The 13,537-nt window shown below is 42.7% G+C and overlaps 1 protein-coding gene across 3 annotated transcripts; it reads right to left on the reverse strand.

Annotated features, from left to right (window-relative positions):
• Positions 1–1,871: 1,871 nt before the first annotated feature.
• On the reverse strand, positions 1,872–6,457 carry LOC112267308 (ADP-ribosylation factor-related protein 1). Of its 3 annotated transcripts, XM_024445599.2 has the most exons (9): positions 5,964–6,457; positions 5,416–5,508; positions 5,199–5,286; positions 5,000–5,082; positions 4,785–4,866; positions 4,073–4,143; positions 3,554–3,634; positions 3,095–3,195; positions 1,872–2,924 (listed from the first exon to the last, which is right to left on the reverse strand). In XM_024445599.2, the coding sequence occupies exons 2-9, from the start codon at positions 5,506–5,508 to the stop codon at positions 2,837–2,839; spliced, it is 687 nt and encodes a 228-aa protein (XP_024301367.1). In that variant the 5' UTR covers positions 5,964–6,457; the 3' UTR covers positions 1,872–2,836. The 3 variants fall into 3 exon arrangements, with proteins under 3 accessions (XP_024301367.1, XP_024301364.1, XP_024301374.1); XM_024445596.2 differs by having other exon boundaries at positions 5,416–6,457; XM_024445606.1 differs by lacking the exon at positions 3,554–3,634 and having other exon boundaries at positions 5,416–6,443.
• Positions 6,458–13,537: the final 7,080 nt, after the last annotated feature.

Consider the following 13,537-nt stretch of genomic DNA (forward strand, 5'->3'; position numbering starts at 1 on the left):
GTTCTAAGAAATCTATGCTCTATTTTCACCTTTTGTGAAACCTATGTTCTAGGTTTAATTTCTGAAAAAACTGACAAAGGAAGTGTAGTGTCATTGTTGCTAGGTAACGATCTCATGGTTGTTGATCCACAGCATAAATACTGCAGCAGCACTTCCTGAAATGAACCGCTCTCTTTGTGAACCGCTCTCTTGAGGTCATGCCACAGCATCTCAATCGGGTTGAGGTCAGGACTCTGACTGGGCCACTCCAGAAGGCGTATTTTCTTCTGTTAAAGCCATTCTGTTGTTGATTTACTTCAGTGTTTTGGGTTGTTGTCCTGTTGCATCACCCAACTTCTGTTGAGCTTCAATTGGCAGACAGATAGCCTTACATTCTCCTGCAAAATGTCTTGATAAATTTGGGAATTCGTTTTTTCCGTTGATGATAGCAATCTGTCCAGGTCCTGAGGCAGCCCCAAACGATAATGCTCCCTCCACCATACTTTACAGTTGGAATAGGTTTTTGATGTTGGTGTGCTGTGCCTTTTTTCTCCACAGTGTTGTGTTCCTTGCAAACAACTCAACTGTAGTTTCATCTGCCCACAGAATATTCTGCTAGTAGAGCTGTGAAAAATCCAGGTGCACTTTTGCAAACTTCAGACGTGCAGCAATGGTTTTTTTGACAGCAGTGGCTTCTTCCGTGGTGTCCTCTTATGAACACCATTCTTATTTAGTGTTTTACATATAGTAGACTCGTCTACAGAGATGTTACCATGTTCCAGAGATTTCTGTAAGTCTTTAGCTGACACTAGGATTCTTCTTAACTTCTTTGAGCATTCTGCGCTGTGCTCTTGCAGTCATCTTTGCCTTACGGCCACTCCTAGGGAGAGTTGCAAAAGTGCTGAACTTTCTCCATTTTTAGACAATGTCTTACTGTGGACTGATGAACATCAAGGCTTAGGTCTCCTCAGATCTCTTTTGTTCGAGGCATGGTTCACATCAGTCAACCTTTCTTGTGAGTAGCAAACTAAAATTTTGTGAGTGTTTTTTATAGAGCTAGGCAGCTCTAACCAACACCTCCAATCTCATCTCATTGATTGGACTCCAGGTTAGCTGACTCCTGACTCCAATTAGCTTTTGGAGAAGTCATTAGCCTAGGGGTTCAGATACTTTTCCCAACCTACACTGTGAATGTCTAAATTATGTATTCAATAAGACAAGAAAACTACAATAATTTGTGTTTAGTTTAAGCACGCTGTGTTTGTCTATTATCGTGACTTAGATGAAGATCAGATCAAATTGTATGACAAATTTATGCAGAAATCCAGGGAATTCCAAAGGATTCGCATACTTTTTCTTGCCACTATGTTAGAAAGCGACAGTAGACCACCACCCCTTTGCTCAGTCCAATGTTTAGAAACGCATGCATTTGTGTAAGGTCTGTAATAAGAGATTGGTGGCCAAATCAGATTTACACCCTGGAACAGATAATGTAATAACACCGCATACCATAACAACTTGGCATAATGTATTAACTTTTATAACATAATCAAACTGGTTAATGTAAAACATTGACGGATAACGTAGTAAACGTGAACAGATAATGTTCAGATAACAGATAACTTATTACATTTTCCGGTGGGTATTACATTGAGTGAGTCCATTTTTTTGTGAATAAACAAACCACAGATAACCCTGGTGACAAGGGTTTGAATATCCTCCTTTCATGTCTGTTTTCCTCTCTTCATGTGTAACCCACTCTACTTTCCTAGTTTTGTAAAAAACTAAAATATGAATAAAGGAAACAGAATTTTGATGTGATTAATAGAAAGCAGCTGACTTTCTTTACATTTCTTCACCACACTAACATCTAAAAGCAAAACAAGTCAAACAAAAGTGTCAACTGTTTATTACATCTTCATAATGTCATTCAAATAGGCTTTCAGCCTGATCATTGGAGATACTTTGCATACGTCACCAGGTTAGACAGAGTAAAAAGAGGGAGGATGCCGCTGGGGACACATATATTCCCTAAATAGGGAATAGTGTTCCATTTGGGACTCGACTGTACACATACACCACACACAGACACGCAATTTCAAACTATAAAACTAGTATTTAAACAGTTCCTGTCAATGAAAGGGAAGTCATTTGTATATCGTTGACCCTCTGTACAATTCCATTACATGTAGCATCTTTGCATAATATAAATAACTCAAGGTTGTGCCAAGGTTCATCCTCTTACTTAAAAAAAAAAAAACTCAAGCATTGGGATGAAAAGTAAAATAATCCATATCAATTTGATTCATATGATCTAAAAGGAAAAGTTGATACTAGATCAGCACACTACTCTGGGACGCTTCATGAAGACAGATTATACTACCGAAGGGAAACGGAGGTACTTGAGCCAGAAAAACTTTATCGACTTGACAGTTATGCTTAGATCAGAATGCCTCAAAAAGCATTTCACCCAAATCAGAGTACATATCCAAATAACATATAATAATCAATAGTTTCCCAATTGTTTACCCCTGATGCTAAGCTGTATCTGAAAAATAGACTTGAGTTCACAGCACCCACTCAAATAGGATGAGAGAGAGAGAGAAGTTCATTGCCAGGGCATGGATAGAATCCATCTCGTTTTCTGAAAGTCACACTGTAGCAAAACGGGCGCCTCGGTCGTATTCAACAGGGCAGAACGTAGAAAAATCTTTTAAAGCATATTTCAACTGAAAATGATTTTTATCGGACTGGCAGTCTAAGTAGTCCCTTCTTGTTTCAGTACATTTTCTACCATTTGGTGCCTAATGAATAGGACCCGGTTTCGAGAGCCCTAGTGGGGAAGCCATGGCTTGCTCTATGTGATGTCCTTCAGTCTCGGTGGCCGGTGAATGTTTCTGATGACGCACTTCACCATCCACTCGATGCCTTCGTTAACCCCCTGCCTGAGAGAGAACTCATTATGAGCAAAGTGTACTGCTTTTCTCAAAGCAAAGATGACAAATACAGAAATGTAAAATTTACGCTCGCTCGCGCGCACACACACACACACACATGAGTTCTCTCAGACCAGATGCACAACAGAGAGTAAAGTGGAATAGAAAACTGTTCTTACCCTGTTAGGGCTGTGCAAGGCTGCACCAGGCAATCTCGTTTACCGATCTTTGGAGCGCAGTCGCTAAAAGCGGTTTTGATGTCCGGCACAGACATACAGTTCTACCGAAAAAACACAAAGAAATATGCCTAAATGGATACGATCTTAGAGATTTTCAAAGAGACAGAATTGACCTAGCAAAGGGATAGCTGTATGTGGTGGAAATTGTCAATCACATTTATTTCAAGAGTACAATAACGCCACATTAAGGTGAGCTTGAACACTGAGTATACCAAACATTAGGTACATCTTCCCAATATTGAGTTGCACCCCCTTCCCCACCTTTTGCCCTCAGAACAGACTCAATTTGTCAGGTTATCCACAAGTTGGGATGCTGGCCCATGTTAACTCCAATGTTTCCCAAAGTTGTGTCAAGTTGGCTGGATGTCCTTTGCGTGGCGGACCATTCTTGATACTCACGGGAAACTGTAGAGCATGAAAAACTCCGCAGCGATGCAGTCCTTGACACAAACCGCTGCGCCTGGCACCTAATACCATCCCCTGTTCAAAGACACCTACATTTTTTGTATTGCCCATTCACCCTCTGAATGGCACACATACACAATCCACGTCTCAAGGCTTAAAAATCCTTCTTTAATCCGTTTCCTCCCATTTCATCTATACTGATTGAAGTGGATTGAAGTGAAATAAACAAGGGATCACAGCTTTCACCTGGTCAGTCTGTCATGGAAAGAACAGGTGTTCTTCATGTTTTGTACACTCAGTGTATAGTACGGGTATGGTGTAACATATAACACAGAGTCATCTACGAAAAGTATGCAAGAGGGATGGAGGACTACTTTGTTGTATTATATATATCATATTATAGGCCAAACAACTTCTGCTGGCAACAGGCCTTGTCATATTTTAGTTTATACAAGGCATGGTTAGTTTAGACTTCTTTTGAAAACAACCCCAGACTGGATTATATAGGCCTACCTCCACATCCTGCTTGTTGGCGAGCACCAGGAGAGGCACACCTTCCAACACCTCACTGCTGATCATTTTCTCTGGAAAAAAAGAAAAATGGAACCGTCAGTCCAAGCTATGGTTCAATACTAGATTGACTGGATTTGCTGACTCCCTCTCATGAGATGCTAAAACACAACATCACCGTTTTTGCTTTGTACTGCTCGATCTTGAAAACTTGACTGCTGACATGCACAATTAGGGTCGCTGCATTGCATTGGGTAGGATTAGGCAAGATTTGGCAGCCAGTTATAGCGGCACTTTGGTAATTGGCTGCCCCTGTCAGGCATCCCTCATCGGCTACTACACAGCCGACGGCGCCCCAGCCACCAGCTCATAGCCGTTGCTCATAGCCGCCCGCACCCCATTCCCGCTTCCCTCGAAGTTCACAACCACTAGCTATGGTGATGTTTTTTGTGATTATCCAATTGTGAATCTCACACAATAAAATACTAAACGATTGAATGAACTATCCCTTTAAAGTCGTTATATTGGTGCAAGCAGGGGCTAGGGAGTTTCCACCATATTTCTCACAACAGTATATTCCTTTTACATCCATAATGTGGAGTGTACATTCAGTTAGTCAATCAGACTGTAGCCCATGACAAATACCACTCTATGTGCCCTGTTGACGTTTGGCATTCTTCTCTAAATGCTTCTGGCAAGCTAGTGAGGAACTCACCAAATGCCTCTTTTGATTCTGCTAGTCGCTCCTCATCGGTGGAGTCTATAACATAGATCACACCGTGGGACTCGGCGTAGTACTGTGGATTCACAAAGCCATGTTTCAGTAGTCAACCTCAAATCATTGTACTTGAATGACAAAAACAGACATGACATCTAGCTAGATATGGTGTGTGTGTGTGTGTGTGTGTGTAATTTGTCAGTGCTGCTCACTTTGTCCCATAGCGACTGAAGCTCCTCTTGACCACCAAGGTCCCAGAACATTAGACGAGCTTTGCCCACATCGATTGTGCCGACTGCGTGAAGGAAGCAGTCAGAAGAACATATTAGAATGGCATGGACTCCTGAAAACCAATGTGCTACAATTGAATGCAACACAACAAGCTCAGTCTTACTGGTTGGCTATACTTACTGTTAAGTCCAACTGTAGTGGTGATCTTGGACAAATTCATTCCCTTGTAGTTCTTACTGAACTTGGTCTTGGTCTGTTCCAAAAAGGTCTGTGTGTAGAACATACATGACTAAATCAAACAAGCAGCAGCAGTTCATCCAACAGAGACAAACAAGGGCAATGCGCGGTGCTCAGTGTGCTCTTCCAACGAGAGAAAACTGCTATGAGACAGACTTACGGTTTTTCCTGCATTGTCAAGTCCTAGGATCAAGATGCAGTATTCGTCCTTCTGGAACGCGTATTTGTACAGACCAGATAATAAGGTGTACATCTTCGAATTGTAAAAAAAATATATATATATACAAAAAATAAACACTTGCTGATAATGCGCAAGGCAATAGACAACTCACATTGTGGAAATATTCAGCTGTGTGGCTAGCCACGTTAGCAAGTCAAGTTAGCTAGCTGTTGTTATGACTAGCTATTTGCCTGTGGTTTGAGGCAAGCAAGCTAACATTACCTGTCCGTAATCGATACTAGCTACCTGACTTACTGCCACCAAATACTAAAGTGAAATATAATGCGCCAATCAAGGCACAAATACCTGGCTAGCTACAGTGCAGTAGCTTGCTAATGCTAGCCAACGTTAGTTAACGGTCTAGCTCAAGTTAGTGCTGCTGCGTGTAAAACGAGAATTGCGAGCGGACAACCTTCAGCAACTTACAAACTGCATAAGGAAATCAAGCTAAAAGGATGAGCTATGTCGACAAAATGTCATCTAGCTACCTTGACAGATGGATATTATTTTATCTCAACTAATTTGGATGTAAACACGGTGGCCATCAGTATTTAGGAAGTAGCTGGTAAAGCAATGCACTGTGGTACTTCTTCTTCGATGGGGTTTAACAGCGGTTGGCATCCAATGTTAATGATCCATTACCGCCGGCAGCTGGACGAGGCATTGAACAAGAAACAACAAAAAAACATTCCGGGAAAGGGGTAAAACGACTTCAAACAAAATAAAACACGTTAACTAAAAATTGTTTAAATAAATAAAATAAAACATCATACTTCAATCACTGTCCACTCCAAAATACATCCCTACACAGGCTCAGGGGCCTGTGATGGGGCTACATTCACCGACATAATTTATTGCACAGCCCCAAAAACGTTCAGCGGCATTCTTTTCCGCTTGTGTTGTACAGTTTATGACCATTCAAATGAATAATACAAAGTCCCCTTTTTTAACATGCAGCATTTCACTATCCCTCGGTTGATGAGAAACCTTGTAGTCGTGGTGGCTCTACTACCTTTGCTTCTTCCCCGCCCCTCGTTACTTCAAATTTCATCACCGCCTCCAGATAGGAGAAACGCTGAACACATGTTTTTTTTCCTTTCTCACCAGATATGAGTGTTTTGTCACATCTTTTCAGTATCATTTGTTGTCATTCATTTAGCCTGTTGGGCCAGTAACCTAAAGGTTGCTAGATCAAATCCTGAGCTGACAAGGTAAAAATCTGTTGTTCTGCCCCTGAACAAGGCAGTTAACACACTGTTCCTAGGCAGTCATTGTAAATAAGAATTTGTTCTTAACTGACTTGCATATTTAAATAAAGGTAAAAAAATAAATGCTGTGCTGTTGTTTTTCAGCAGCAGGGACTGGGAGACAAGTCAGGATCGAGGGAAAGATGAATGGAGCAAAGTACAGCTCCTCAGCGCTCAGGACCTCAGACTGGGGTGAAGGTTTATCTTTCAACAGGACAACAACCCTAAGCACATAGCCAAGAAAACCCAGGAGTGGCTTCGGGACAAGTCATTAAATGTCCTTGAGTGGCCCAGCCAGAGCCTTGACTTGAACCCAATCTGACATCTCTGGAGAGACCCGCAAATAGCTGTGCAGCGACGCTCCCCATCCAACCTGACAGAGGTTGAGAGGATTTGTAGAGAAGAAGGGGAGAAACTGGGGAAAGGTCATGAGAGCCACTGAAACTTCAGTCTGTCTCACTAGTAACTATAAGCAGTAGTATAATTTCTGAAATTGTTATACAGTAAATCACCAGTATACTAAACACAAGACAAAGTGGAATTGTCACGACTTCTACGGAAGGTAACTCCTCTCCCTGTTCGGGCGGCGCTCGGCGTCGCCGGTATACTAGCCACTACCGATCTCTTTTTCTTTTTCTGGTTGTTTTGTCTGTGTTCCTTTTCACACCTGGTTTTCAATTGCTTTGATTTCTGTGGGTATATAGGGCACCTGTTACCTGCCGTAATTCGTGCAGAATTAGACTTGTGTGTATTGCGCTCGATTGTATTTGATGTTTGTTGTTTTTTCGCTATTACGCACGTGTATGTAAAGTGTCGGAACTGTGTTTGTTCCTCGTTTGCACGAGTTTCTGAATATTCGAGAGCGTCGTTTTGGGATTTTGTCTGTGCCGTTTTGTATTGGTGGACTATATTATTAAACACGCTTCTCAGACATCCCTGCTCTCCTGCGCCTGACTCCTACACCTCTCACCAAGACGCATGTTATCACAGGAATCCTCATTTATTCAAATGTAGTACTTTCTACAATGTCTGTGTGCATCACAGTTATCATAAAGATATCAATAACACATTTGTTTAAAACTGACTTACCTTGAAGAGCAAGCAGAGACCATTAAAATTCCTACATGATGATAACACTACCGAAGACATTTTCTCGACTATGTGAACTTCTCTTTTTTACCCAGATTTGCTTCCATCCACTCATCTTCAAATATTTACATGTTCACCTTCTGTGCCATTTCTTTCATGATACATTCACATTATTATTAGTGATATATTTTCTCTTTTCACTCTTCATGAGTGTCATCTCCCTTTGTATGTTGATTTTATTTTGGCTACATTCCTTTGGAATTCAAACTCCTCTTTAGCACAAAATGCAGGTGGCACAAAAAACTGACTGCCATCCATTGTCACTTTGTGTCACCACGCTGTCAGATCATCTCGCTCTCTCTTTCTCTCTCTCTCTGTACACTATAGAGGGGACTGCCTTTCACTAAAACACAAGACAAATGCTGCCAGTCCCTGTCCTCATTCAACCCAGGACACTCAACCCTAAGGCACTTACACAATCACTTCAAATGGGTTGGTACATTGTACTGTATTGTATGCTTGCCATTATCTATTGAAAATGCATCCCTTTTAATATTTTTTCATACAATATAATACTTTTTTTAATTAGATGGAACATTTTATGTACAATTTATAGAATTTGATCATGTGTTCAACAAATGTATTTCCCTGGTCAAAACTGTTCATTTGAATGTACATTGCACAAATTATATTGTTCAGTCCATCTTTACTGTACATCAACAAGAAATTATGTCACTGTTAAGGCATATTCTGTATTGTCCTGATAGGAGTCATGCATTTGCAGTATTATAGTATACCAAGTCTTTCCATCAGCAAAAACAGTGGCATACTACAGTTTTGTTCACAGCTATAGGTGAAAACATCACAGAGTGCGCTTGAGAATAAGGAAAACCAGTTTTTGTTTTTCTCAGAGAAGAGGAAGACTGACTAACCCTCCATTTTGTGACAATACAGCTCAAGAATGTGAAAATGTCCTCCCGTTGCCGTCGGGATTCTCCACCTTGATGACACAGTTTGGGTTTGGACTAGAAAACAACATGTAATATACTCACCTGTATGCTGCTCTGAAAGCTTGAGCATTTTGTTCAGAAAACAATATTGTGAAGAATTGAGTAATAGTCGACATGTAAACTCAGCAAAAAAAGTAACGTCCCTTTTTCAGGACACTGTCTTTCAAAGGTAATTAGTAGAAATCCAAATAACTTCACAGATCTTCATCGTAAAGGGCTTAAACACTGTTTCTCATGCTTGTTCAATGATCCATAAACAATTATTGAACATGCACCTGTGGAACGGTCATTAAGACACTAACAGCTTACAGACGGTAGGCAACTATGGTCACAGTTATGAAAACGTAGGACACTAAAGAGGCCTTTCTACTACCTCTGAAAAACACCAAAAGAAAGATGCCCAGGGTCCTTGCTCATCTGCGTGAACATGCCTTAGGCAGGAGGCAAGGAGGCATGAGGACTGCAGATGTGGCCAGGGAAATAAATTGCAATGTCCGTACTGTGAGACGCCTAAGACAGCGCTACAGGGAGACAGGACGGACAGCTGATCGTCCTCGCAGTGGCAGACCACGTGTAACAACACCTGCACAGGATTGGTACATCCGAACATCACACCTGCGGGACAGGTACAGGATGGCAACAACAACTGCTCGAGTTACACCAGGAATGCACAATCCCTCCATCAGTGCTCAGACTGTCCGCAATAGGCTGGGAGAGGCTGGACTGAGTGCTTGTAGGCCTGTTGTAAGGCAGGCCCTCACCAAACATCACCGGCATTGATTTCTTTCTGCTTAAAGTATAGTCATTCTAAGAATTATTGTTCATGTAACACAACACATAGTTGTCGTCTTCCCGGTCCTGACCATTCTGCCTAACCTGACCTCGAGCCTGCCTGCCGTTCTGTCCTTGATTGATGCTGCCTTAGATTACTGACCTCTGCCTGCCCTTGACCTGCCGGTTGCCTGCCCCATTTTGTAATAAACATCTGAGATTCGAACTGTCTGCCTCCTGTGTCTGCATCTGGATCCTGAGTCATGTTAGTACGAACTGGCCATGACTGATCCAGCAGACTCGGACCAGCTCCGCAATGCCGTCTCCTCCCAAGGAGCCACCATTGGAAAATACAAGGAGTTACTTCAAAATCTTATGGAAGGATTCCAGACCTACGCGTAACGCCATGCCTGCGCTTTCAATACATTGCTGGAGCATTCCTGCGGATTATCTATTACGCAGCCAGACACAACAGTACTCTCCCAGCAACCCCGCTGTCAGCAGAGAGCCTCCCCAACCCCGGCTTCCCGAGAACCCCCTCCAGAGCGCTACACTAGAGATTGCACAAACTTCTCTCTTTGACGAAAGCCCAAGCACTTCCCCAGCGTTTCCCCAGATCAAGTATGCAGACATTTGCGCATCTCTAGTCAGAACAGGCCTTGCAAAAACCTTTTCCCCCTGGCACATTTTCTGGCTGGAGCCCACATTGCCTTCATTGTTGTTTTCCTTATAAATAATAACTTTGCATTCCTATCTACTGTAGCATACCATATGTAGGTACAGTGAATTCAGAAAGTATTCAAACACCTTCCCTTTTTCCACATTTTGTTATGTTATGTCAACTGGCAGTTCTAAATAATCGTTCTAATCACATGGGTGTGATCATACGCTTCAGGGACCACTGTAGAATGATCACACCTGTGTGATGGTACATGTGAAAGGGTTAATCAGAGAGGCAACAAAAGAGACCAAAGATAACCCTGAAGGAGCTGCAAAGACATACGCTCCACAGAGCTGGGCTTTAAGGAAGAGTGGCCAGAAAAAAGCCATTGCTTAAAGGAACAAAATAAGCAAGCACGTTTGGTGTTCACCAAAATGGATGTGGGAGACTCCCCAAACATATGGAAGAAGGTACTCTGGTCAGATGAGACTAAAATTGAGCTTTTTGGCTATCAAGGAAAACGCTATGTCTGGCGCAAACCCAACACCTCATCACCCCGAGAACACCATCCCCACAGTGAAGCATGGTGGTGGCATCATCATGCTGTGTTGTTCATCGGCAGGGACTGGGAAACTGGTCAGAGTTGAAGGAATGATGGATGGCACTAAATACAGGAACATTCTTGAGGGACACCTGTTTCAGTCTTCCAGAGATTTGAGACTGGGACGGAGGTTCACTTTCCAGCAGGACAATGACCCTAAGTATACTGCTAAAGCAACACTCAAGTGGTTGAAGGGGAAACATTGAAATGTCTTGGAATGGCCTAGTAAAGCTCAGACCCCAACCCAATTTAGAATCTGTGGTATGACTTAAAGATTGCTGTACACCAGTGGAACCCATCCAACTTGAAGGAGCTGGAGCAGTTTTGCCTTGAAGAATGGGCAAAAATCCCAGTGGCTAGATGTGCCTAGCTTATAGAGACATACCCCAAGATTCCTGCAGTTGTAATTTCTGCAAAAAAGGTGGCTCTACAAAGTATTGACTTTGGTGAATAGTTATGCACACTCAAGCTTTCTGTATTTTTTGTCTTATTTCTTGTTTGATTCACAATAAAAAATACTTTGCATCTTCAAAGTGGTAGGCATGTGTAAATCAAATGATGCAACTCCCCCCCAAAAATCTATTTTAATTCCAGGTTGTAAGGCAACAAAATAGTAAAAATACCAAGGGGAGTGAATACTTTCGCAACCACTGTATCTATCCTGTTGACTAGTCACATTATCCCTACATATCTGCCTCGACTCGGTACTGGTACCCCATGTATATACCCAAGTTATCGTTACTCATTGTGTATTTACTCCTCGTGTTATACAGTAATTGTTACATTCTTTTTCCTCTCTGCACCTGTTGTTTACAAAGCATGTTACAAATATACTTTTATTTTATCCAGCACAGTGCTTTTTCTCTCACTCACACACTGCCTCACTGCTGGTAACAACCAACCGAGAGTGAGAATGAAGCCGTCAGTGGAAGCGGGAGAAGTTACTCACTTTCTAGCAGCAGATGCCTTTTGAAAATAAATGTCCCTCAAGGAATACAGCGACTCGTTTTTCAAAATTATTCATTTATTTATTGTGGAGGACCATTTAACCTGCTTCTAACAATTGGCGGAGCTCCAGCTCCTGTGCCATTGGTCAGAAGCATATCTTCAGGTTTTAATCATGTGTCTAATCTAATTCTGGGATGTGGTGAAACTCACCTTCATGAGATGAATTTGGAATAACTTGCACTCTGTGATTTTGTTTGTTTTCACATGTCGAGTCTTGTTTCTCTGTAACATAGACAGCCTATAGACAGAAACTAAAACAGGAAACACCCATGCTCAGGTCTGTTCAACGCTGGTCCAACCAATCTGATTCCACGCTTCAAGATTGCTTCGATCATGTGGACTGGGATATGTTCCGGATAGCATCGAACAACAACATTGTTGTATACGCTGATTCAGTGAGTGAGTTTATTAGCACGTGCATCGGTGATGTTGTACCAACAGCAACTATTAAAACCTTCCCCAACCAGAAACCGTGGATTTATGGCAGCATTCGCACAAAACTGAAAGCGCGAACCACTGCTTTTAATCAGGGCAAGGCGACCGGAAACATGACCGAATACAAACAGTGTAGCTATTCCCTTCGCAAGGCAATCAAATAAGCTAAGCGTCAGTATAGAGACAAAGTAGAGTCGCAATTCAACAGCTCAGACATGAGAGGAATGTGGCAGGATCTACAGTCAATCACAGACTACAAAAAGAAAACCAGTCCCGTCACGGACCCAGATGTCTTGCTCCCAGACAAACTAAACAACTTCTTTGCTCGCTTTGAGGACAGTAAAGTGCCACCGACACGGCCCGCTACCAAAACCTGCGGACTCTCCTTCACCGCAGCCAACATGAGTAAAACATTTAAACTTGTTAACCCTTGCAAGGCTACAGGCCCAGACAGCATCCCTAGCCGTGTCCTCAGAGCATGCGCAGACCAGGTGGCTGGTGTGTTTACGGACATATTCAATCAATCCCTATCCCAGTCTGCTGTTCCCACATGCTTCAAAAGGGGCACCATTGTTCCTGTACACAAGAAAGCTAAGGTAACTGAGCTAAACGACTATCGCCCTGTAGCACTCACCGTAATCATGAAGTGCTTTGAGAGACTAGTTAAGGATCATATCACCTCCACCCTACCTGACACCCTAGACCCACTACAATTTGCTTACCGCCCCAATAGGTCCACAGACGATGCAATCTCAATCACACTGCCCTAACCCCATCTGGACAAGAGGAATACCTATGTAAGAATGCTGTTCATCGACTACAGATCAGCATTTAACACCATAGTACCCTCCAAACTCTGGGTCTCGACCCCGCCCTATGCAACTGGGTCCTGCCTTTCTGACGGGCCGCCCCCAGGTGGTGAGGGTAGGAAACAACATCTCCACCCCGATGATCCTCAACACTGGGGCCCCACAAGGGTGCGTTCTCTGCTCTCTCCTGTACTCCCTGTTCACCCTTGACTGTGTGGCGATGCACACCTCCAACTGAATCATCAAGTTTGCAGACGACACTACAGTGGTAGGCTTGATTACCAACAACGACGAGGCGGCCTACAGGGAGGAGGTGAGGGCCCTCGGAGTGTGGTGTCAGGAAAACAACCTCACATTCAACGTCAACCAAAACAAAGGAGATGATCATGGACTTCAGGAAACAGCAGAGGGAGCACCCCCCTATCCACATC

Source organism: Oncorhynchus tshawytscha, linkage group LG02 (genome assembly GCF_018296145.1).
Source record: "Oncorhynchus tshawytscha isolate Ot180627B linkage group LG02, Otsh_v2.0, whole genome shotgun sequence".
NCBI classification, from domain to species: domain Eukaryota; kingdom Metazoa; phylum Chordata; class Actinopteri; order Salmoniformes; family Salmonidae; genus Oncorhynchus; species Oncorhynchus tshawytscha.

Bases quoted from the DNA above. Each gene is read 5' to 3' on its own strand.
- LOC112267308 (XM_024445599.2), bottom strand. From the start codon at position 5,508: ATGTACACCTTATTATCTGGTCTGTACAAATACGCGTTCCAGAAGGAC. The intron at 4,867-4,999 runs GTGAGCAGCACT...GTGAATCCACAG, and splicing joins TTCAGTCGCTATGGGACAAA to TACTACGCCGAGTCCCACGG. The intron at 4,144-4,784 runs GTGAGTTCCTCA...CTTTTTTTCCAG, and splicing joins AGAATCAAAAGAGGCATTTG to AGAAAATGATCAGCAGTGAG.